This window comes from Mytilus californianus, unplaced genomic scaffold (genome assembly GCF_021869535.1).
Source record: "Mytilus californianus isolate M0D057914Y unplaced genomic scaffold, xbMytCali1.0.p SCAF_9, whole genome shotgun sequence".
Taxonomy (NCBI): domain Eukaryota; kingdom Metazoa; phylum Mollusca; class Bivalvia; order Mytilida; family Mytilidae; genus Mytilus; species Mytilus californianus.
The window spans coordinates 6,730,157-6,756,718 of NW_026262745.1; the positions used below are offsets into that span (position 1 = coordinate 6,730,157).

The following is a 26,562-nucleotide window of genomic DNA, read 5'->3' on the forward strand; positions in this document are numbered from 1 at the left end:
AAGCTTCAATCATATCTTCACATTTTCAGTAAGTGTATCTAGAAAAAAGAAGATGTGGTATGAGTGCCAATGAGACAACTCTCCATCCAAGTCACAATGTGTCAAAAGTAAACAATTATAGGTCACATTACGGTCTTCAACACGAAGCCTTGACTCACACCGAACAGCAAGCTATAAAGGGCCTTTCCTTTTTCGTTACAGAAAAAGGCTTTAAACGAGTTACAGCAAATACATTTGCAATAAGATTTTTCAAAAGACCATTTAATTGAATATGAAAACTTTGTCTTGATAAAATTGTGTGGAAGTGTAGTGTTGACAGTAGCAAAATCATAACTGTCAACAGAAATAAAAGGACCACCAAAAGCACGTATTTTAATTAAAACCTCTAAAGAATTTTTAACACTCCAAAAATAATTAATACCATATATTATTACCCTGCTATTCATAAAACATAGTACATTTTGTGCAAGTCAAAAGTATGAAATCAATCCTTCATATCATCTGTATACGTATCTGTATTCAAATACACATGTGACGTAAATCTTTTGTTCAAACACTCCATTATTTTTTTTTCAAGAATGGAGAGTTATTTCCTATTGTTCATCTTCATTCATCTGAATGTTTTATCCTAAGGATATTACCAAGGGCACTTTCTAATACAGTTTTCGCCCATGGAAATATTTCTTAAGGACGGAACGCGATAACGAATGAAGATGAAAACTTGCTAAAACGACTAATACAATGCACACAAAGTGTAACATTATCAACAACCAGTTTTAATTTGTGAACCGTAATTCCATCGTATAAAATATAGTATCGTTTTCAGTAAAATTCCACAAGAAAATCGTTCTGCAGTCAACGATTCATGTACATCTTCGATTCAATTAAAATTATCATTATTAAAATCGTGTTTTTCGCTATATTTCCTGGCTGAATATCTGTCACAGATTATATCCGAACGGTAAAACAAAGACTCTGCATTTAGCGCTATTCCTCTTCTGGTCATCTACAAAATATTAACTGTTTTAACTCAACTGATTTGTTTATGTAATGTTGAGCACGTTAACATTATTCAATAACAAAAAATAATTATAAAATATAAAACACTTATGACAGTTTTGTTAAGCAAAAAATCAAGAATCTTAGTTGATAGTCTGTAAACTTTTGTCGTCAATACTCAGGAGTTGTAATAACTAAGAATGACAGTGATTTTGAACTTTCTGTAGACCGTTCTTTTTAAGATGCAATCGGTACATTGTACTTCTATATACATAGTCAAGTCTACTGTATTGATGGTATTGTACAACTATATTTCAGTAGGTGAAAAGGAAGACAGCGGTTTTTTGTCTCATTTCAAGGTTTGCACTTTTAGTATGCTTAAAGTTATTTCTGATTTACCCAATGATGGAAGTTTCAATTTCAATGTATCCAATTGCAGATCTGAAACGTAAAATATGACCCAAACAAAACCGTCATCGTGATGAAGAAAATACGTCATATCACACAAATCATCAACTCGCATGCAATGCTTGTTCAGTTTCGAAGAAACCATGCGATATTACTTAGTGTCTGGTTATGCTCGACAATAATACCTCGTGTATTTAATTATTTCCAAGATGACCAGCTTATGGGGAGGGTTTGGCAACAGCAAACATGCATAATTAACCCCGCCACATTATGCATGTGCCTGTCCCAAGCCAGGAGCCTGTAATTTGATGGTTGTCGTTTGTTGCTGTATATTATATTTGTTTTTCGTTTATCGTTTTGTATAAACCAACCAGGCCGTTAGTTTTCTCGTTTGAATTGTTTTACATTTGTCATTTCGTGGCCTTTTATAGGTAACTATGTGGTATGGGTTTTGCTAATTGTCGAAGGCCGCACGGTGACCTATAATTGTTAACTTCTGCGTCATTTGGTCTGTGGCAGATTGTATCATTAGTAATCAAATCACATCTTCTTATCTTTATATTCAATTTCTAAACATTATCATATTACAGTCCAATTCATTCAAATAATCTTTTTTATATGTATTAAGTATGAGGTTAAAATAGTAACTAAATAAATACAATAAAAATATACTGGATAAATATGAAGCAACTGAACTGTAGTAAAGGGAATTGCAAAAAACCAAACAATTTCAAGCAGATGAAATTGAAGGGGTATAATTATCAAGCAATTGTCCTTATTACTATGAAGATCCGACACTAAGAGAGCATTTGTTCTATAAATCTGATTCTCGCCGACTTAAATGATGAACAAAAATGTCCATAAAGTAAAGTTGCTTTACAAGTCATAAAAGTGGGAGGTTTAGCTAGCTATATAATTAGGTTTAACCCTGTGCCTGTAAGAAGTCAGCTGGAATATAACAGGTTTTTTTTATATAGTCGAGCGTTTGATTTTGTCAGGTATTATAGACTCCCCCTCCCCTGATACTCCTTGAATTATATTATATTGTAGCCATTCAATCCAGTTTCAACCTGCATTTACAAACAATGAATATACACTGAAGTTTTCCTCGTCTCGAGCAAATACGAGTTGTCTTTCTTTTTTATATCGGGTACCGACAATATATATATAGTATGTAGGTAAGATCAATATATGATGCGTCAACTGGATGCGTCTAACGATAATGTAAACTATTGATTTACCTTTTAGCGATAATGACAAAGTAATCAAATGACCACATATAGAACACGTTCCATAACCACAGATTATTAACCTAGGTGTCGCTTTATTACAAATTAAATGGATCAAAACTACGTTCTGCTGTTTGATATGTTAAATCGGCGATATATAGTAAATTAATATTCTCTAGTAATATCAACAGTGAATAGCTATAAAAAAAAGAAGAGAAAAGGCATACCAAGGAGGCAATAAAATCAACAAGTCGAATAAAAGCAGACACTACACCATGGCTAAATATAACGGATTGAACAACACGTACCCCGCCAAATCGTGTTACTCATTTCAAGTAAAAAATCGCAGATGTCATAATCGAACAAACAGAGGACGGACGCGATTGTGGCTGCGAAAAGTAAAACATATATAGTCATCTGTGACACTGATGTTCCATAACATGTTCAATCAAATCATTATCTCATTCACAAAACTGTCGACTAGATGATTTAAACCTTACCATTTGAAGCCCTTGGTTTATTATGTTCCTTCATGTTTTGGCTGTGTGAATAAAATGTCAATCAAACAGCAACCCTCTCTAAAGGAAATCATGATAGGAGACACAATATCGTATCAACCATATACAGGCACCACTGGATCGTTGTTACACAGAAGTAGAAAGCGCATAGTGAGAAAATTGAAATTAGCTTTTTGTCGTAAAGTAGAGGCGACATTTGGGTCTTTAAAGATTAATCAGGGCGGCGGATCCCGGATTTTTGAAAGGGGACGCAATTCAATGAAAGTTGAATATATACCGCCGAGCTGAGCAATGCGAAAACATTTTTAACGATTTTTGTACTAAAAATATATAAATATATTGTGAAAGACATGAAATTTAAAAAAAGATTTGGCGATCAAAGGGGGCGTATGCCCTCTACACCCCTAGATCCGCCACTGTTGATTTACCACGAGTGTTCATAGACCAATTAAGTTGATTTATTCTGTTTTGTATCAACGATATCACATGCAGTCATAAATTTCGGAAAAATAAATATGGTTTCTTTTCTACGTTTTGTACATAGTCTGGGATATATACTCCTCGAATAAATCCATCAGTATGTTAAAGGTTGTTTCCAGTTTATGGATTTATGCCCAGGGTATTCAAAAAGGTTCGGTCCTTTTGTTAATACATTTCAAAGAGAAATGTTGTTGACAATCATGTTATATTATTTGATCTCATAAATATATACTTTATTTTTTATTGTTAAATGTCCAACACCAAATCAACAGCTAGTTAAGGTATAGAATACACATTTCACAGTAATAAATTTCTTTATTCATGTAAACTTGATTGCAACAATCCAAGAAAATAAATCTGAATTTTATCTAACACCAATTTTGTCAATTCGATTTTAATTTCATCGTTAGATATATATGAGTCATGAGGTAGAGGCGAGTGATCAATGGCATACTTTTTGGGCGTTCATTTTTTCGGTTTCCGGCTTTTTATCCGAGACTAAGAAAAGAATTTACCCAGTATCTACATTAACTACAAATTACTTCTATAGTAGTGGTAGTTATGATGGTAAAAGGTTTAAGTATGAACAAAACATATTTCGACATTCCGTAATATTATGTAAGTAAACCTTAAATATAATAAATAGTCTTTGATGTAAAATACATTCTATATGGGTCAATATTTGACAATATAGTGTATAAATAAGGACATGTGGTAAGATTGTCAATGAGACAACTTTCCACCAGAGTCAAATGACGCAGACGTAAGCAACTAAGAATTTAAATAATGGTTTGACAGCATTAACACGTATAACTATAAATTTTCCTTAAGTAAATCATGTATTGCTTATTCTTTTCTATTATCCACTTGAAATGTATCTTCAATTGAATTATCGGATCCACACTAATGATTATTTTTTATCCATCTTCACATTATAATTATTTGTATTATTATTTCTTGAGTTGTTTTATTCATTTACTTTATAAATTTAATCTTTTAAATTTATTTCTAATACTTGCTACTGTTTTTTAACAAGTTTCCTTCATTACATAAAACCCCCTTTCAAAAAGACTTTTGAAAGGAAATTAACTTTTATTGAAATAAATTATAAATTCGATGAAAATAATATAAAATCAAATAAAATGTTTTCTTTACAGAAAATTGCTTGAATATAAAATTTCTCGAGCTTTCAAAATGTTTCCTTTGGCAAGTGTTTGTCAAAACAAGGAAAACTAACAAACCTATTTTAAGATGATATAATATCACGAGGCCTAAAAGTTAAAAAGTCTTTTGATATAATATTACGAGGCCTAAAAGTTAAAAAGTCTTTTGATATAATAAATTTCTTTCTGTTATCAATATATTACACGGCGACTTTGTTTTTATAAAGTTTAAATATTGTAAAGAAAATCAGAAATGAAAAAGTGGAAACACTCTTTTTGGTCGAATGTTACGCAATAATCTTTCTCAATTGAGAAGTATTATTTCCTAATTTGTTTTCATTTTCACTTAAAATCAATATGTCGGGTACACACTTATGTTCTTTTAATTGATGGCCTGGCATTTAGCGTATGATAATATTAACACTTATAAAAAGGATTTTTCTCTCATAACATGAGCAAATATTTAGACATAAATTTTATAAATAGATTTAATAAAATATTATTCATTTTCTTGATATTATTAATTTAACATTTTTCGTTTTTGTAAATTATTCATTTAGTTTATAAATTTATTTCCAATGCTTTCGACTGTTTTTTTGGTTTTGTTTTTATATATATATTTTGTTTTTATTAATACAGTACAGTAGTACAATTATTTATCTGGCATACAACCGGTTTCCAGAACAAATGGGATCCAAGGGGCCTGCATTGCTCACTGGTAAATATATACAACAGATGAACCTTTACTGTCCACAATGACAGCCACTGTTCACGCACTATATATAATTATGAGCAGATTTGATCACGATCCACTAGAAAATCATATAAAACAAATGGTTCAGTTATTTGAGAAAAAAAGCCCCAAAATGGAACAATTGGCTAAGATGTAGATCTTAATTTGCAAATCTTATTTGCTGTTTACAGCTTCCCTCTACCTCTTACATTTTCAAGAAAGTAGCAAAAAACGCCACAAATTCATTCTTTCTTTAAGGGCAATCACTCCTATAATGGGACAATTTGAATTGTTTGCCTTATTTGTGGATCATATCATGCCGATATTCTTTGCTGTGTACTGGTTTGGTAAAAATAGTCATTAAATAAGCCGTTGTATTGATTGTTGTTTGCTTAACGTCCAGTGGCAAATATTTCATGCATGTTCGGGACGATAACAAATTAACAATACATATAATAGGTAGGTCATGTAATAGAGGCCGTCCGGGATGAAGGTCGGGGAAATTTGGACTGCCACGGGAAAATGAGGGTATATTGGATAGGTACAGTTATTTAGCCTTGCAACAGACCACCTACGGACCACTCAAGGGTTCTTAACGTACAAAGAGCATGTCATGCTCTTTACACGCGGCATCGGATTTAACGTTCCCATTCTGCCCGGACGTGGCTGCGTACTTGTACATCCCGCACATCCAAATGGACGCCTCACTTTGGCGAGGGTTTTACTGCCGATCGGAGGAAGACCAATGGTGACTATATTTCTATTCCCCATTCACCCTTGGGGCGGCCGTTGTAAGATTTTTGAATATTGTTTTTGTCAGTACTAACATTGATTTGTGTTTGATCAATTAAACATAACTAAATATGTATTGCATATATACAACTATGAAAACTTATGGTCCTATATCCTGTATATAATATGTACTTATATTGTATCAATGCACAAGGTCAGGTTTTTTCTCAGACTTTTTGTGACGTCTTTTATTACATTAAATCCGTTGGATGTGTATTAGTTGATACCATTAGTCTAAGAGAACATGATTTATTTATAAGTTTTAATAGACTTTAACTAATGTTCAGTAAATACGAGTACTAATTATAAGTCTTTTTGATCGGCACATTGCGTCTTTTATTTTATGTTTGTTGTTTTTGTGCTTCAGGTCAAATTGATGATTTAAGCCATTTCTAATTGATTGTTGCAGTTTGTTCTTATGCTGTGCTGTTACAATCCGGCACTATCCCTGGTCAAAGGGGGTTGAGCGCTCACAAACATGTTTATTCCCCGTTTCCGTTCTCTATTCTATTAACTCCGCCACATTCTGCAAGTGCCTTTTCCAAATGGTCGCTGGTTGCTGACTGTTAAAATTGTGTTTCGTTTGTTGTTTTATCATAAATGATACCGTTGGGTTGTTTTTCGTTTGAATCTGTTATATTTGATCGTGTCTGGGTCTTTTACAGCTTACTATACGGTACGGGACTTGCTCCGGGCATTGTTGAAGGCCTAGCTGCTTACATCCACGTCATTTGGACCCTGGTGGATAGCTTGCAACCATTCTACGTATCCTTGTTGTAATATTCAAGGAAAATAATTTCTAGAATGAGTCGATTGCCAATTCCTGACCAATAAAAAAGGGTAGATTATGATATCTGGTCGTTTAGAGTTGACTGTTTTCTTTTTATTTGTTGGTTTGATTTTTTATGTTATTTCCTTTTTTTCTTTTCTTTTTTTTTTCTGTTAAAATCTTCAAGATATAAGCCACAGATGCAGCCCCTTAGTTATGTTTCAGCCAGAGCCTACGCGACAAATGTTTTCAGAGAGGAGGATTTTTTATCAAGATTTATGACGATGACGCCAAGTGATGACAAAAGATCACATGTGGTCCCGAATGTGAGCTTAAAATTTTCATGTTTTTATGCAATAATTCTGTATGAAACCGTAATCACGTTTGTGTGGTTGTTTTCGAACTAAACACTGCAGAAGAAACACGTATAGCCAACTTTTATTTTCAAGTTTATAGTCGTATACAAAATTTACGCTTTTCAATTTCACGCCATATTTTAAAGTAAAGTTAGATTTGATATTTCTAATCGTCTAGACAACACTTTTCACCTGTATAACAAATTTTCCGTATTGTTACGTGTTTCAACCAAAACCGTTGATCTGTGACTCAGTCACATGCAATAGCGATCAACGGTGACACGGTTACGGGGTTTCTACACACAGATAGACAACTTATTGATTTTTTTCAGATCTGAAATTACTGCTCCCCGGCATAATTACATATTAAATATGCAGATACACTGTTGTGTATGTTTTTGAACAGAAAATATATTTGCTGTGACGAGTATGGAGATATGATTATGTAGTTGATAATTACATTTGACAGTAGAAGTGTTAATTACATACAGTAGTGGGCTTCCGTAACGTAAGTCACCGCTAGCTTTGATTATTTCCGTGAACTAGCTGAACACAACCACACATCTGCGCCATGTCGAGCTTATTTTCTTGTCTCGGAAAGAAAAGTAAATCGAAAAAGAAAAACAAAGGAAAACCCCCAGAAGCCAAACAGGTTAGTCATTAGACAGTTAACATGTTTATTTTTATTGAAACACAATTATAATATAATTTACACTCAACTTTATATGCATAAATTTGTAATAATGTTAAATGCGTTTTTGTGTTGTTGGATTTTTTTTTTTGCATTGTAGTAACTGCATTGTCTCGCCCTAATGACTGTTTTCGTTTTATTTTTGCAAGAGGGGCGGGAGGGGGTTGTATGGTTTTGTTTGTTTTTGTTTGTTTTATTTATAATGTCTTTACATAATATGAAACGATATCGAAATAACATTTTTTGTTGAATGGTAAAACAGACTGATTGATTGCTCTGTAAATTTCTGCATTACATAATCATTAGCATAAGTTACACACATACGAGAAAACATAATCTACAACTTTTCTTTACGGCTTCATTGAAAACTGGTTGCACACATAATATTTTTGGGACCATACTTTTAAAGAACTCCACGTGGTTTTTCCGGTAATACAGCTCATTAAATTGCGTCCTTGGGGTTTTGAAGTGCACATTGAACTTTATATTTGAATAAAGATTAACTTCAATCAGGTGTAAAGGAAGGATTTAAACGATAATAAGGTTTAAATTTTGACGCATTTAATGTATTATTTCCCTGTTGTTCATTTATAATGTTCATTGATTTTATACCTAATTTAATTTCCACAGTCTTTTTTTTTTATCTGTAAAGAATCAATTATTGAGCATCTATTATTAAATGGGTTGAAACATATATATTCGTCATAATTACAATAAAATAGGTAACAGGTGTTAACTATGATAGTTCATTCTTGAGTGAAAAAGAGACCATTGATTAAAATGGTAAAAATGCATTCTTTTGCAGTAAAATGTCAAACAAGGAGATATTATTAAAGGGATACTCAAATATCATTATTCGAAGATTGAGTCATACCCTATATCAAAAGGAACGAAAAAAAGACAAATAGCCCACAAACTGACAAAACCCATAAAAAGGTAGAAATTGAGTCCCATTAAAATCGGAGATCAAGAGTGGCTTGCGCCCTCCCTTATTCACGTAAATTTGTGTTTGAGTCATAGTTGTACCGTAGTTTACTTAGTGGATCCACTTTTATGGAAAATTTTATAGGGCCACCCCAATTCACCTTTATATAAAAATCCTGGATCCTCCATTGGGGATGAACTTATGGGGTCCAGAGACGGATGGGTTTTTTTGGGGGGTGGGGGGGGGGGGATCTGGCACCCCCTTTATGTAGGTACATATAAAATTATGGTTAACGCATATTTTTTCCACTCTTAACGTTGCCTTGTTTGTCCCCTCCTTTTTTCCAAAAACCTGGATCCGCATTTGGGTGCTCCAGAAGAATGAGCAGTTCTCGTTCCGCTAGTGGCACCTATCGTGATTGTGTGTTGGATTTACAATGTTATAACGAAAGTCTTTTTTTTCTTATTGTCAAAACCATCGGTTAACCTCTAAACCGTAGTCATGCCTGAATGTGAAAGTTTAAAAAGGTGGTACGAACCACAATCAAAGATGGGACCCTTGAATTTCCAACCACGTAGATTGATTTTTTCCTTAACGACCAACAAGAAAGAGATAGAGATACCAGCAAAAGCAATAGCATGCGATAAGCTTCATAATGAAAAATTAATAGTTGTACCGCCAAATCTATCAACGTCTACATCATATAAAGCAACAATTCACATTACTGTTCAGTACACTTCATAGTCATTATTCACTTTGGTTCAGTGGAGCATTTCTTTGAATGTTAATAGGCACTGAATTGGAAATTTATTAAAAGCACCTTTTTATGTTGGGGTGTGAGAAGTAATTATATTTAAACATTTATATTTATATATGAATTTTTTACATGTTCAACCTGTTTGTTTTTGTACGTATACTTTGTAAGTTTTTTGTTGTTGCCTAAAGTAATGTCTAATGTTGTATTATGCTCCTTGTGATGCCTAATATTTGAAATAAACATCTTCATCTATACAATATATATATACATAATCAATTCATAGATTAAACAGATCAAATACATTTATATGCCCAATAGACTTGTTAATGGATATGGACAATTTTGATTACACGATAAGATTTTTTATCAATTATGGACTTTTGACGAGGTCAATACGTTATATATGGACCTGTTCAGATTATATTGACCGATGGCGATGTCTATATATATATAAATAGAAACAAGGCTTCAGATACTTGGAATACCCTTTGAATCACGTGATCGTAATAACCAACGGAAAAAAAATGCTACACCATATGTAATATTAATTGATATCGTATACTTATTAGGTTGAGGACCAACCTAAAGAAGATGGAGGAGACAAGGATATTCATATTGAAGAAGACATCCCTGCAGACAAGGTTCGGTTATATATACAAATTATATGAAGGTCCTTCTTTCTTCTTCCATATTTTTTTCAGTCTTTAAAGTTACATATACAGCTTTGAAGATGTCGAGTACATATATGCTCAGAACCAATTATTTCAATTATAAATCCTAATACAATAACCAGAATATTTGCCATTTATTCATAGTATATGCTTCACGGCGAGTTTTTCTTTGTCAAATTATGGCTTTATGGAAGGGAAAAGAAACTGTAGTCCAACAATTGAGAATATTATATATATTTTATTTGTGTCAGAAAACCTACCCTTTTTGTTCTCGCTGGGCTGTCTTGAAAATGAAAATTTGGAGCACTCGAAGCATCAGGAACTGACATTTTTTTGAAGCGCTTCTAATCTTCAATGTATAAACTGGTATAAGTACCAATTGATGTATTCGTGATATATGTACGAATAGTTCAAAAGTACATTCATATAATGCTATGCAATAATTTTTAAAAAGATAATTGAAAGTATGTGAATTTACTCTAGGTTGAAAGTTTAAATGACAATTGTGAACATTCGAATGTAGAAAATAAGAATATTTCACCTTTATTTTGTTGAAAAAACACGAAGTTGCACAAGTATGTCAGATTAAGTATATCTACATATCATAGATGAAAAAGAATTACACTTGCGGCATCAGTATGGGTGCTGTAACCTTGGTATTATGTCCTATATAGAAATAACTAAGTTAAGCGTATATCTATAGGGCTAATGACATGTGTAATGACTGTACATTAATAGTACGTCTTTGTAAGCATATTTACAGAATCTGGATAAGTTACCATAGCGTGTTCAAATTGCACGTTTCATATAATATTATCTTTAAATTATCAGATTTAACGACTTTGCATTAATGTAAAAATAAGAAGATGACAATGAGACAACTTTACACCACAGACCAAATCACGTAGCAGGTAGCAACTATTAGTGACCGTAAAGCCATGCCGCATATATAAAAATAAGGTTGCCAATGAGACAATTATCCACCAAAGTTCAAATGAAACGGATGTAAGCAATTACAAGCAATCGTACGACCTCCAACAATGAGAAAAAAATCACACCGTATAGTCGTCTATGATAAACGACAACTACTGAACTACAGGTTCCTGGCAATGGACTTAACTCAAATGATCGGTACTAAGCACACAAATAACTAACTTTAAAACAAGACAAAAAAAAAACCACCGAAATAAGTGCACTCGCATTTACTAAAAACTATAGTTCAAATCCAATTACAAATGATAAAAAAAAATCATGTTCTCCGAGACTAAGTATCAATCATTACTCATTCAACGGATTTATTGTAGAGTCGTCATAAACAGCCTGAGAAACGCATAACCTTGAGCAATGCTAAAATATAAGTAAACCGTATCGACAGAATGTAGGATTATTATAAAAATAAGACGATGTGGTATGATTGCCAATGAGACAACTCTCCACAAGAGACCAAATGACACAGAAATTAACAACTATAGGTCACCGTACGGCCTTCATCAATGAGTAAAACCCATACCGCATAGTCTGCTATAAAAGGCCCCAAAAAGACAAACGAGCTGCGTCGGATAGAAATCGACCTTATTCAAGTGCACATATACATGTACATGTATAAGACTTTGGTTGATTTTTGGAACATTCAATTACGAAATGAAAGATGGATTTTGGTCTGTTTTATTTGGTTCTTATAACAACTCAATTTTCAAACAGCAACAGACTTTGCTTAGAGATTTTTTCAATCCGTGATAGGATAACAGATGTATTGATATTCATTTGCACAAGGTCGATTTCTTTCCGACGCAGCTCAAATGTAAAACAATTCAAACGAGAAAACTAACGGCCTGATTTATGTACAAAATAATGAACGAAAAACAAATATGATATACAGCAACAAACGACAACAACTGAATTACAGGCTCCTGACTTGGGACAAGCACATACAGAATGTGGCAGGGTTAGACCAGTTTGAAGACGCGCCAACCCTCCCCTAAAATGGGGCAGTGGTGTAACAGTACAACATAAGAACAAACTATAAAAATCAGTTAAAAAGGGCTTAACTCATCAGATCTATGCTAAGCAGAAATACATCTAACAAAAACACAGAGGGGACGTGGCAGGTTACTTATACATCCCCACAACATTAGTTCTCATAACAGTACATATATAGCGATATATGTTTAGTTATATTTAATTTTTTCAAAAACAAACTCAATGTTGATACCAATAAAAACAATATTTAAAGATTTTACTACTGTGTTAAATTGATAACCTTTCAAAATAAGTTTATTTAAATGATCAATAAGTTTACATAGATCGTATCTAAAATTCATAGTCTTTTTATCGTACTATTTATGTAACAGGTGTCGCAATAGCGAGCTCGCATTGAGTGTGAAATGGTTTCGGGTACAATGCCTTGGCCGGTCATTTCAAAGACATTGAAATATGTACATGTATATGCTGCATGCATCATGTCTGTAAATGAACGGTCATTTTGTTTTATAATATAACAGCTGACTTTAAGAGTAATTACCACATTAGTTTCGTTACAGCTGACATGGTTTGAGACTATAACAAGGGTTTCTTTCAATTTTGAGTCTTAGAATCTTGCGAATGACTAATAACTTTCATTCTTAATGAATTTACCGCTTAAGGTGCTAAGTTAAGTCTTTCTAAGGGAACACTTTTACATTTTTTCTGAATGGTGTTTTATTTTTTTTTACTGAATTAACACATATATTCCATATGCCAATCCAAGGCGTTTGCTCATTTCTATTCAATATATGATTCTAAAATCCCAGGAAAAAAATCATCAGTATTATGCATATCTGTCAGATGATCGATACACACTCAATGTAACTGGTAGTGTAAATTGTGTTTTCCTTTGATTTTCTAATGATTATTGCCATTTATTGAATATCTTTTATAACATGACATATAATGGTGACATTTTCACGTGTTTACTAAATAACTAAATTCCGATTATGGTTGTGTGTATGTGTGTGTGGGATTTTTGTTTCATCTTCTCAAAGTTCATGATATAATTTGTAATCTTGATTTTCATATAGATGGGATTGAAGGTAGCTCTGTTATGATTGTGTTGCCCTTGGTGTAGTTCATTATGTTTGTGATTTAGGTTGACGGCAAATATTCAATACATTTTAGGGAGACAATTCCAACATCAATTTGTTAAGTACAACATATAAACGATGAATAACAAGTTTTAAATATTTCAAATGTAATCTTCTGGGATATTATTTTCACACGCAAGAAAAGCTAAGATCTTAATTCTCCATTAATGATGAAGTGTTTCCATAGAAACACCACCATATTATGAGACGTCTATATAGTCGGAGACCTACATTAAGGAGATTTTTTTTAAAAATCTATTAAAAATATGCAAATCCGCAGCAGACAATATAACGTCATATTTATATATTATTAGGTATAGCAGTCGATATCAAAGTGCATGTTGTAAGAATGCATAATTTCTGTTTCAGCAGATTTAATACTTTGTGATAGCGTTCATTGACTGCAAGGAATCTTTGTTACGTCATCATTTGTATCGATATCCTCGATGGTGTATATAATGGGGGGGGGGGGGGGGGGTAATGTATTAAAAACTCGTCCGTCAAACCAAGGACTTTGACCAGAGTGTTTGCAGCTTCTCCCTAAAGCATGCTGCATTTAAGAGTAAATGCTTAGACTGGTCGGTTCAGAGTTAAAATAGTGTGAACGGACAAGGGGACATGTCTTCCTGTGGAATATTATTGCCTTGCGAGCAATCTCCGGCTCAATGAGTCCGTCTAATACGAAACCTGTTGCATTTTCATAATTATATTTTGAATAAATAAAAAAAGAGATGTGGGATTTACGTCAGTGAGACAACAAACCAACGACAGAAATCACCAATAGACATATAGAGGTCAACTTATAGTCTTCAAATCAGGACAGGTGTATATATATGTCTTGAGCTCTTTATCGCTTAGAGTCTAGAACAGGTATATATATATGTCTTGAGCTCTTTATCGCTTGGAGTCTAGAACAGGTGTATATATATGTCTTGAGCTCTTTATCGCTTAGAGTCTAGAACAGTTGTGATCGATCGAACCAACGTACCTGTTAAATATTTGCCATGTGTGTTATCTTCCTGGATATGCATAAAATACTTCCATCAGGACATTAATCACCAATCAATAAATCAACCATTTGGTATGGCTTTACCTGTAGCTGTAATATCAACATTTTAAGAAGGGGCTGTTTCCGGATGGATTTATATCGTGGTTTTATTCTGTGTATCTTTTTCCACATATAGAGAAAGAGTGAGTGTTGTGTTTTTATACAATTTGTGTATCTCCGTTGCATGTCACACAGGCAAAGTGCCTGTCCAAATTCAGGAAGCCTTTTAGTTATTTTCAACTACGGAATGATTGGACGTTAGTAACATAAATTTTATGGTCTATATTTAGGCCATTCATATTTTGTTCTTTACGGGTACTCCGACTTCCTCCACACACAAACAAACCTGGGCGCTATGGTATAACCAAGATCAATGAAATTGGCATCTGTAACCACCAACAAGCAAATAAACAAATGACTATAGCGATGATTTAGTGTTTGATATATAGTATGAACTGGTTTTATGTTGGAATATGAATGTCCTTTAGGTTTTATTGATGGTGTTATGAGCTTTAGATTTTCGTCCGATCATATTGTCCCAATTCTTTATGGACTACAATGGTCCACTTATCCGTTTGTTCATATCCACATATAGTATCTAAGACGGGGACATAAACATTTCCTTAACCTCTTCATGTATAAATGCCCTAGTATATTAACCATGAATGATATTCCGCGAAAGATATAACACCGTGCACATAATTTTGTATGTCAGAATGCTAAAAATAAAAAAAGTTAATTAACGTCATATTTTTGTTCTTTAATTATGTTACAAGCTCATACCAATATCTACGTGAACAATTTCTGTAGCATCTGAATGTTAGTAAGGCAATAATAAATCATAAATATCTGGTACATTAGGTGTATTTTACAGATTATGTACTCAGCATCATAAATTCAACATCTTGTTATTCTGTTGTGTGAATTGATTGAAAGTATGTTCTATTTCAATTTCGTATGGTTAAAGGAAGGCATGTTTATAAATCAAAAGCAAATCAATACATCATAGTATGTCCTCATGTACATCTCCATTCACTGGTGCGAATTTCCACGCTAATATATAAAAAAGATTTTCGCCCTTCACAATATCCTTACGTAAGTGTAATTCGGTAAAGAGCATGCACACAGTACCTCAGTTATACATCTATTGTCATTTCAAGGTCGACAAAGGCCCTTCATGATAAGATGTTTAGCCAAAACAAAATCTATTGTCATTTCAAGGTCGACAAAGGCCCTTCATGATCAGATGTTTAGCCAACACAAAAACCCATTTTTATTATAACGGTTTGAAGACGTTTTACTTATAACTCAACTTATACATGTTATAAAGATAAACGTTTATTCAAACGAAAATGTCACTTTTCCAACAAAAGTCACTCACCGTTTTAATTAACATAAATTTGTTTCAATTGCTTACATTGGGGTTTCAATCTATCTGTGGCCACTTTATTGATATAATATAAGTTTGTGGTGTATTCAATGTTCAAAGATGTAATAAATGAATAATTTCATTGTCTCCATGCAAAATGTTTCAAGCTTAAACTTGCTAGATGTGCCTACACTTTTTTTCAAGTAGAATTTAAGACGGTGCATTAAGCTGATACTGTCTTTTCTTTTAAACCTATTTTGAATTAATTAAGAAACTGATATTTTAATTGGTATTCAAATTGCATTCAGTTTTCTCTGTTAAAATACATATAATCAGTCAACCATTTTAACAATTATGTCACCTCCTGTTCTACAGTCTGATAAAAATTAACATTGAAATTCCAAAATTGTAACATATATAATGGGCGTTATTTTACAAGCTCACTAATTCAAGCAGACAGAACACATGGTCATGATCGATCCTGTCATATACTATGAATTATAACAATTTCCCTCAAAGGGTTTTACAGACGAAATATAAATTAACATCCATATATTAAAGTCACTGCTAAGTTTGTGTCTGTCGTACATTTTCACTGTCAGTGTTATACTCTAGCATGTGCAATTTATTTCTAGTCTTAGGACGGGACACGATATCATCATGGTATTCGTAACTTGTCTGCCTTGATATTGTTTATTCAGTAAAGACGGTTATTGTTACGCGAAGGAAAAGCGATTGACTTCACAATTCATTAAAATATACCACAAGGGTGACAGGGGGATTAAAATATGGTCACTTTGGTCTTCTTCCGACCGGCATTAAAACCCTGGTCGAAGTGGGGCGTCCGTTTGACTGTGCAGGATGTATCAAGTACGCAGCCACGTACGGTCAGAATGGAGACGTTAAATCCGATGCTTCGTGTAGAGTGAGTGCCACGCTCTCTGCACGTTAAGAACCCTTGCATCAAGTTCTTCTTCTTCTTCTTCTACCATATAGTGACCGCCTTCAACTCTTCCAGGAGTCCGTAGGTGACCTGTTGCAAGGCCAAATTTCTGTCCTTATCCAATGTACCCTCATTTTCCAGTGGCAGTCGAAATTTCCCCGACCTTATCCCGGACGACCTCAATTACAAGACCTACCTATTGTATTTATTGTTAATTTGTTCTCGTCCTGAACATGCATGAAATATTTGCCACTGGACGTTAAGCAAACAACAATCAATCAATCAATCATTATAACATACACAAAGCTATATTATATCGTTGTATTAAATACGACACATGTACAAGCAAACAATAATATAAATTACTGTATCAAAAACTAACGCAGTAACTGAAAACAAGTTCAAATTTGTTATATGAAGGATGTTTTATTACCAAAATACTACAAAACCTACATTAAACAGCTTTCAGTTTTAATAATAGAAATCTAAAATAATTTAGCCTATATCATGATTGCTCCGTGTAGGCACCAAAATAACTACTCGTGACATTTCGCGTAGGAGAAATGATTTGTAAGATTACACATAGATATCGATTTTTCTTTACAATTTCTTGATTCATTTATCAGACATAGTTAGCATGTTCTTTATAAACCATTAGAACGTTCCGCTATGTGCAAATAGTTTATGAATTATAAGTAATTTATATTAGTACAACTATCGTTACCACTGATGGTTAAATATTGTTCCCGAAGGTCTGTTTAAGATACTTGCATCTACATTATACATTTTTTATATAATGTTTAGTATAAAATATAAAAGTGTCTGAAACCTAAGGTCAAGCTTTTTTTTCTCGTCTGGTTGTCGTCTCATTGACGTATACCCCTACAGTTCCTTTTGATTCATAAAGCTAACAGACGTCGCTGTATATGTGCATCTTATTTTATTAAAACTTTTAACTAAGCTTCTTTTATTTCGCCTTCTTCTTTGAGTCTGTCTGTGTGCTGTGTTTATATGTATCAGATACATATTGAGGGCGTTAGACCGAATGGGTTTATGTAATTTTCATCGAGATATTATTGACAATGCAGAATAATAGTTTTCAATAATTTAAGAGGGGGACTTTCACCGATTTGACCATATGTTATTGAAAAGCATGATGAATACAGGGTATCCAATTTCATTTAGCGACATCTTGGTGTAAATATGTATAACAGTCGGTTGTTACAGCTTATTAATTTATAAAAGCTCGTGATATTTGTTATGAAAAAGATTAGATTCTGTGTATTATCATGTAACTTACAAAGTTTACACGCACTCGACTCTTTATTTTACTTGGTTGTGTTCTGGCACTAAATCAAATTAACTTACTTAACAAATGAACTTACTGTAAAATTGAGAATGGAAATGGGGAATGTGTCAAAGAGACAACAACCCGACCATAAAACAGACAACAGCAGAAGGTCACCAACAGGTCTTCGATGCAGCGAGAAATTCCCGCACCCGGAGGCGTCCTTCAGCTGGCCCCTAAACAAATATATATACTAGTTCAGTGATAATGAACGCCATACTAAACTCCAAATTGTACACAAGAAACTAAAATGTATTTATTTACTTGTCAATAAAACATGAAACAAGATTTATATTTGAATGTTTTTTTCATCTGATCAGGTAAATGGTCATTTAAACAATGGTGAAGAGGAGGAAATAGATACCGGACCAGTCGAATGTATAGAGGAGACACAAGAGGTAACGCTCATTAAAGAGCTCAAATCAAAGCTCAGCATAAAGAAAGAGTATGAGATAAAGGACGATAACTCTGACAAAACCGGAGTTGCGGAAAACAAGTTGGACATGAAAAATGACCAAGTCAATCATGATAAAGGCCCTGAGGTATCTGAAATTATAGAACGTGCTGCAATTAAATCTGTCGGAGCAGAAATAGTGAAAATAGAAGCACAAGCCAAGGAAAAGGAAGGTCAAAAACTTTTGAAATCTGAAAGCATGTCCGAGACAAATTTGAAACAAACAAACCATCAACTATCAGAACAGAATCAGAAATTAAAGAGGTCTTGTGAAGATAGAGAAAAGGAAATTTCAAAACAGCAAGAAGATATACAAAACTTGAAAACAGAATGTTCAACACTTAGAGCAAGTCTTAATGGCCACATGGAAATGAAAGATGTCATCAGAGATCGCAATGAGATTTTGTCTTCAGTTGAGGGGCTTACAAATGTCTGCTCATCGTTGAAATTGAGACTTGATGAGGTTGAAAATGAAAAAGTTTTAAAGGACAAGCCAGCTATAGATATGGAATCTAGAATAAGTTCAGTTGATTCAGAACACCAAGGATTAAGCGTAAGCATAAAGAATACATTGAGAAGTGTTCAAGAACTTGAATGTCGTGTAATAAATCTTGAACTTGATAAAGAAAGTGTCATGGAGAATAAAGATGAAACATTGTCGAATTTAAAAGAAATGGAAAATTTGAAGGCAAAGTCTGAGCAGGATCTCATAGTTGCACTAGATAAAGGAAACGAACAAATGAACCATTTAAAATCTTTAGAAGGCCAAGTTGAAATATTGTCCTTGGAAATTACAGAACTTAAAAAAGAAAATAAACAGCTTAAAGCGCAAAATTCACACGAAAAAGAAACAGAACAGTTGAACCAATTGAATACTTTAGAAAATAAAGTTGGAAAAATGAATGAGGATATTGCACAGCTTCTAGAAGAGAACAAGGAACTGAAATGCCAGCTGGAGGCAAACAAAGATGACGAGAACCTCATGAAATCATTAGAAGGTCAGAATAATACACAAAACCAAGAAATTTTGCGATTAGAGAGAGAAAATGAAAAACTTGCAGTTCAAATATCTAATGACACAGGAAAGTTTAAACAATTGGAACAATTAAAAACCTTAGAAAGGCAAGTCGAAAGTCAGAAGACAGAACTCGCACAACTTCTAGAGGAAAACAGGCAGCTTATGGATCAAGTAAATAATGGAGTTGAAAATACAAATTCTTTGAATTCTCTTAAAAATCAAGTCGAAACTTTAAACAAGGAAATATCCGATTTACAGAATAAAAATAAACTGCTGGTAGATCAGATGGAAGAAGGTACCAAATCCACTAAGACAAAAGACGAAAAGTTGTCGTCCCTGCAAAACATAGAAACCAATCTCCAAGATAAAATCCATAACATGGAATCCAAAATGGAACAATATGAAGCTCGACATAAAAGCGAGACACAGGAAATGGTTAACTTGAAGAAAAAACTGGAGAAGTTGGAAAGTCAACTTAGAGAAAAGGAAATAGCTCATCAGGATACTATACGAAAACTCGCAGAGGCGCAGAGCAAACAAGAGGAAATAAAGAAGAGGTAAATAGTATTGAAGTATGTATATACATACACATACGATCGTATAGGACGTCATAGGATACACCTGTCAAATCATCTTATTTTGAATTTTTATTACTGGTAATATAAAAATGTATGAATATGGGACTTGCACAGAAAATTTTAGCGATTAACACAACACTTAAGACTTAAAAATTCAGTACAGTGATAATAGTGTTCAACATTGCAACAAAAAATTAAATGACTTTTTAATACATATATATGATCTCAGTTCCATTATCTGTTCAAACATCGTTAATTTTTCATTTGACTTTTTGTTATCCATTTGACATATGACAATATTCATAAATATAACCAAGATGATGTTCTTTCAGGTTAAGCAATGTGGCTAATGAGAAGACATCACCCATTAACAACATATCATCGATGTCCTGTAATGGTGACGTGGGTCCGGTACAAATAGGGGAGAAGTTTCGGGAATTGTACAATACTGTATGGCGTGAGGCATTTGATAAATTACATACCGTCTGCAAAAGGGATGAAAGGAAAGTTTTACTGATTCTGATGGAGTATTTAACGGTAAGTTTGTGAATTGTTGATATCTATACTTCACCAACCAATTATGTTCAATTGCTATTGTCTCTTTCAATTATGTTTTTAATAACATAAGAAACATGTACTTCGGTTTTCATTTGTACAGCAGGTGCACAGTGTCGAAAAAGACGATTGTGTCTATAGAGACTGTTATATAATATTGCGTATATAAATAAAACATTTCAAAGAACGTTATCTGTTGGACACACTTTTCTTAGGAGCAAAGAAATTATGTTAGTAGTAGTAGTATAGTTGAACGAAAAAGAAAATGTGTTATATTTATAACTTTTCTTCTGCTGATTAATGAGGTAATATTGTGTAGTGTTGCTAAGTTCTTCTTTATGTTACTGTGCGTAATGTTATTGATTTAAAGTTGTCTTGGGATGTGTTCTGCATTATTTTGTGTAAAGTTGCAGCAGAGGCTGTGCTAGGAATGCATCTAAATTGAGAAAATTTCTTGCTTTGAGTTGAATTACCAAACATAACATTTGCAATGATTAAATTGAACAAATACTTTACCTTTGGTTGTTGTCTCATTGAAGCATACAGCACGTCTCCATTTATACCACGTGATTTATACTGTATATGTCAGTCTCCAAGGGTATCAACAGCACAGTAGCTGGATACACATAATGTCTGATTGAAATGTGCCGTTATGAAATTTTTTAAATCATTTTAAATTAAGGAATGTATGTCCCTCATGCAAAGCTCTGTACGGATTTTGCTAAACTTTATGTTCTTTTTGGTTTTATCAGCTCGTTCACGTTTGTATTTGTATTTGAAGTTTTACAAAGTTTAGCCTCGATCATTACTAAAGAACATTAATTGTCGAAATGCGCATCTGGTGCAGTATAACTGCTCCCTTTAATGTTATTCGTATATTTATTCTGACTGAACATCAACTTCGAACAGAGCCTATACAGATTGTCTAAACAGGTTCTCAGCAGTATTAATCTTAATACAAATTAAATTTGTTAAATTCTTTACACTGTTGACTACAAGAGATTCATTCATGAGATGGGTTTTAAACAACACGAAATCCACAAAAAGCATGGATTGAAATGAGGCATTGCTGGAGGAAAAGCGGTTCCTGCTTTACTAGTGGTTCCCGTCGTGTTGCTCATAATATGTAGTAATCTGGTGATATGTCGTATTCAGTGGTGATGGCTCAAATGAAGATTTGAAATCATCTGTACATCTCAACCAGTCCTCGCTATCAACTTCTAAATGTGATTCAAAATTTGAACAGTTCTACCTTTTTATGTTTCAAAATAATATGAGTAAATGTACAAGATACATATACTGAATAGATAATTTGAACTATAAATAATGTTGATTACCGGAACGAGAAGAAGAAAAATGGAATTGTGATTTTCACAATCGGATAACACCATTGACCATTTGTGACAAACAGTTAGTCGAGTAATGATCAGGGTATGTTTAGCTTGATGTAAATATTATTTGTGTTTTCTAGGAATGCTATCTGTACTGCAGGCGAACTGCAAGACATCAGATGGATGCTTTGTTATCACTACTAGTCAGCCCAACCAATATGAGAGGCAGTTTGCACAAGAGATTACAAGGAGTAGGTTTTTCTCTTCAATTGAAATCTGGCCTGCAGGTCAAAGACATTAGATCATTAAAAAAAAGAAAACTTTTGAATATTTATTTATATATTGACATATTCAGTGTTGCGGAACAAATTGCAACAAAAATATCAACACCTAAGGGAGTTACCATTTGATTTTTAGGGGGGGGCTAGGATGAAAAATGTTGTCCTGCATTTTTTAGTTGTAATCTCTGTCCTGTCTTAATTTTTCACGCTATTCGGTAATGCCTTTTAGTTTATCCTGACTTTATTTTACATAAATTGTCATCCTGTATTTTTTTTTGCAAAGTGTCTCATCCTGCCTTTTTTTTAACTCAAAACTCCTGTCCTGCCTTTTTTCAAATTTCATCCTAGCCCCCCCCCCCTAAAAATCAAATGGTACCTCCCTAATTATGATCAGTATACAACCTACAATAGTGTAGTAACATGGTTCTGGCAAAAATCACATCGATTGTTTTTACTTGCTAAATAAATATTTTTTTATTAAAATAAAAGATATATGAGATTTTTAAAGAAAGGGACATTGCTTTTTTTCAGAGGGCTGGTAGCATTGATCACATCCCTCCTGGACTGAAACAGAATATAATGGCATTTAGACGTACTCCATCAGAAAATTTCATAGAATGTATTTTTGAGGTTAGAGTCGTTACCAATTAATTACAATCTCATTCGCTATAACTGTATGATTACATAAAGTCTTATGGCTGTAATAGCAAAGCCTTCTTAAATATTTATAACGAACTTGACAAATGTTTAAACGAATATATGATTTCGATGTTTGTGTACACTACACTCATTTCTGGAATTATTTTGATTAGATTAGATATGTTGTCCAGATATCTGGGTTTAAACGGAAATACCAAAATCCGCATCAATATTTTTTGTTGACACCGTCTGAGGGAGTTGTAAGAAATGTATGAAATCATTTTCGTTTACCCAAATCGCCGTGTTCCATGGAAGACCCCCATCAGGTACATTCGAAAGTGTTTTTTTATGAAAAACCAAATATGTACAACGCTTAACAGCATACAAACCAAGAGGAAATAAACAGAGCATTCAAAAACGTATAAGAACATCATTGCCTTTTTTTCTTGCTATAAAGCAAAAGTTCAATGTACATTTTTTTTTTATAAAAATACGTTATATGTGGTATCCCCCCTTATAATTCTTATTTTATTTTTGTTTGATCAATAAAAAAAATACTTGTATTTGTAAAATCAGCGTAATATTATGATGAAATCACATAACTTTCCTCATTATATACAAAAAAAAGTCATAATAAATATAAAATTTTAATACAGAGCAAAAAATGTAGGCAAATTTCCTCTGTATTTGTTTCACTTATAAGGTCAAATATATAATAAAAGTTGTCAAATTCTACTGGAAATTGAGTATTAGAAAGTCGTAATTGTATTCTGAAAATATTGTTTCACTATTTGACAAATTTCCATAAAATCAAAACTTTATACAAAGCGATACATGTTGCTGTTGGTCATTTAAAGTTTTTCAGACACCAGTTACTTAGTCAAACCTTCATGTGATTCTACAAAACTTAGACAGAAGCTTATTTTAATCAAAAGACATTAAATATCCTAAGCAAAATTTTGACTATGTTTTTAATTTTTTTTCCCGTATTTTACTGATTAACGACTAAGTTTTTTTGGTTCTGTTTTGTTGTTTTTTTTTGTTGTTGCAGTTAATATTTAGATACAATATTGTTCGATTTCCTTTATTGTTCCGAATTTTACTGATGAATAAACTTAGTTTTTGCAGTCAACATTTCATCTTTTTAGCAGAAATTCACGGTAGGTGAAACAAAGGGTTCCGCAGACAGATAAAGTAAAACTTTGAATTTCACGTACATGTACACCAAAAGTTTCTTTACACACATTCTAATTTTCAAAGTCTAATGAACATTGTTTACTTATAGTATTACTCTTTGTACAGGAATTTATGAATGTGGTAGATTACCAAAAATCAAGACATCTTAGAAATATACAAGCACGGGATATAACGGAAGTGACTCCATTTGTTCGAAAGTGTATTGGTGTATGCTGGGAAATGGTAACTCAAGAACCACCCATGTATCTATTGTTCAAATTACGGCATAATCAAATCATAGAAAAGGACAGATTCGACACATACAGCAGTGATGGAAACAAAGTAGACTTTCTTGTTTGGCCCGCCTTGATGCGTGATGAAAATGGACCAATTTTAGAAAAGGGTGTTGTGCAAGCAATTCGTTCTTAGGTTGTAGCGAATTTTCTTTTATAAATTAAATGTATATATAAAAAAGTCACCCTTTGTGTACTAAGTCGGAACAAAATTTTTAACATCAGTAGTAAATATTGACGAGCTTAAAATTGTTGTATGTCTTCGATTCATGTGATTTTTCTTTTATAATTTAAATGTATTTAAAACGTTATCCTCGAATTCGTGTACTTAGAACTAAACTAAAACATCAGTAGAAAATATTGATGCGGTTCAAAATGGTTGTATGTCATATCATAACATATATATTTTATTATGAAATTATTTTCTACAATTTGCAATCATAACTTCACCGTCATTATGTAGCAAACGGGTAAATGCATCGCAAATGTACAAGAGTGGGTGGAATGTTTGAAATCAAAATCTTGCCATACATTGACGGATGGATTGACTTCATGGCTTGAGAGTATTTTCTGGTAAAGGAATTACTATATATGTTTTAACAATGGCTATGTGTGATAAGTGTTGTCCCGTGCTACACATCTTTTTGATGTTTTGTCTTGAAATAAAACAATTAAAAACTTGAGTGTTTTATAGTACTTTTTTTTCTACTCGTTTGTAATCCTATGATGGACGATGGCTGCAGAGTGCACCCGGTCAACGAACCTTGCATCACTCAGCTTGGAATTCGTGAAGTTCCCATTGTTTGATTCCATGGCTTCAAATTTGGTACTGACCTTTTCAGCTCTAAGTTTTACACCCACTTTCAACTCTCGGATACAAAGTGACTAACAATTATAAAATTTAGGTTTTAGGGGAAGATCTATAAGATATAACTTGGCCTCTCGCAATTATAAGGTCATCCTATGGTTAACTTAACAATAAAAGTGACAAGTCGCGTTCTGAGATAAAAGAGTAATGCAACTTTCTCTTCTTTAAAGCATTGGCCTCGATTCTACTAACGCCCATCTTCTGGTTCCTGTCTTGTGTTAGCAGGGAACTATTACGGCTTATGTGTATTGAACTTTAGTGAAAATGTTATTTGAATCAGAAACATTGAACACGAAATTTATGGTTCTAGTATGTCATATGCAGTAAGGTTTGTTTATATTTTAATTAAGTATTAAATTGACAAGCGGGGTCGATGAGAACGAACTTTTACACCATGATCTCAACTTTCCCATTATGAACAATCAATATATAATTAGGAACATTCTAGAAGCACCTGTAAATAGAGTTTATATCGCCTACTTAATACGGTGTTTCACGACTTTCTTTTTCTTATCATGGTGTCTTAAACAAAGGAGTTTCCTGAAAACAAGAAAGTTATTTAACAAAGGGTTCTTAAAGAGGAGTTTATAGTTACCACTACGCAAGCTTACGGACGCAATTATAATTTGATTCACAGTCATGATATACTTTTGTCCGAGATCGCCACAGATATGTTTCATTTGTGGTAGCCACATTCTTCGTTTTTTACATCACCGAATGTGACTTCGCCGCTAGATTTCTACTTATCATGAGTAACATGAGGGTGTCACTGTTACGGTAGGAGCTGCTTACTCTTTCTGCACACCAGCACTGGTAAACCAATTTTGAACTTTATCAGTCATTTTGTTCTGAACAGCGATGGTTAATATATTTGGTAGTACATATACGATTGTTTAAAAATACTCCGTTTAGTGAGTAGATGATCAGTTTGATCAAAAATATTTTGCCTCCGGATTAATGTGTACAACATCTGGGAAATGGGAGAAAAACCATAACAAAAGTAAATAATATCCTTAAGATTATAGATTCTCAAAATTCTTTTGTTTTTGAT

The 26,562-nt window shown here is 33.2% G+C and overlaps 1 protein-coding gene across 1 annotated transcript; it reads left to right on the top strand.

Annotated features, from left to right (window-relative positions):
* Positions 1–7,714: 7,714 nt before the first annotated feature.
* On the top strand, positions 7,715–25,326 carry LOC127716564 (girdin-like). Its single transcript, XM_052222785.1, has 7 exons — positions 7,715–8,099; positions 10,390–10,461; positions 18,639–20,347; positions 20,701–20,905; positions 22,395–22,505; positions 23,067–23,165; positions 24,477–25,326. Exons 1-7 carry the CDS (start codon positions 8,019–8,021, stop codon positions 24,777–24,779), a joined length of 2,580 nt encoding a protein of 859 aa, XP_052078745.1. The 5' UTR covers positions 7,715–8,018; the 3' UTR covers positions 24,780–25,326.
* Positions 25,327–26,562: the final 1,236 nt, after the last annotated feature.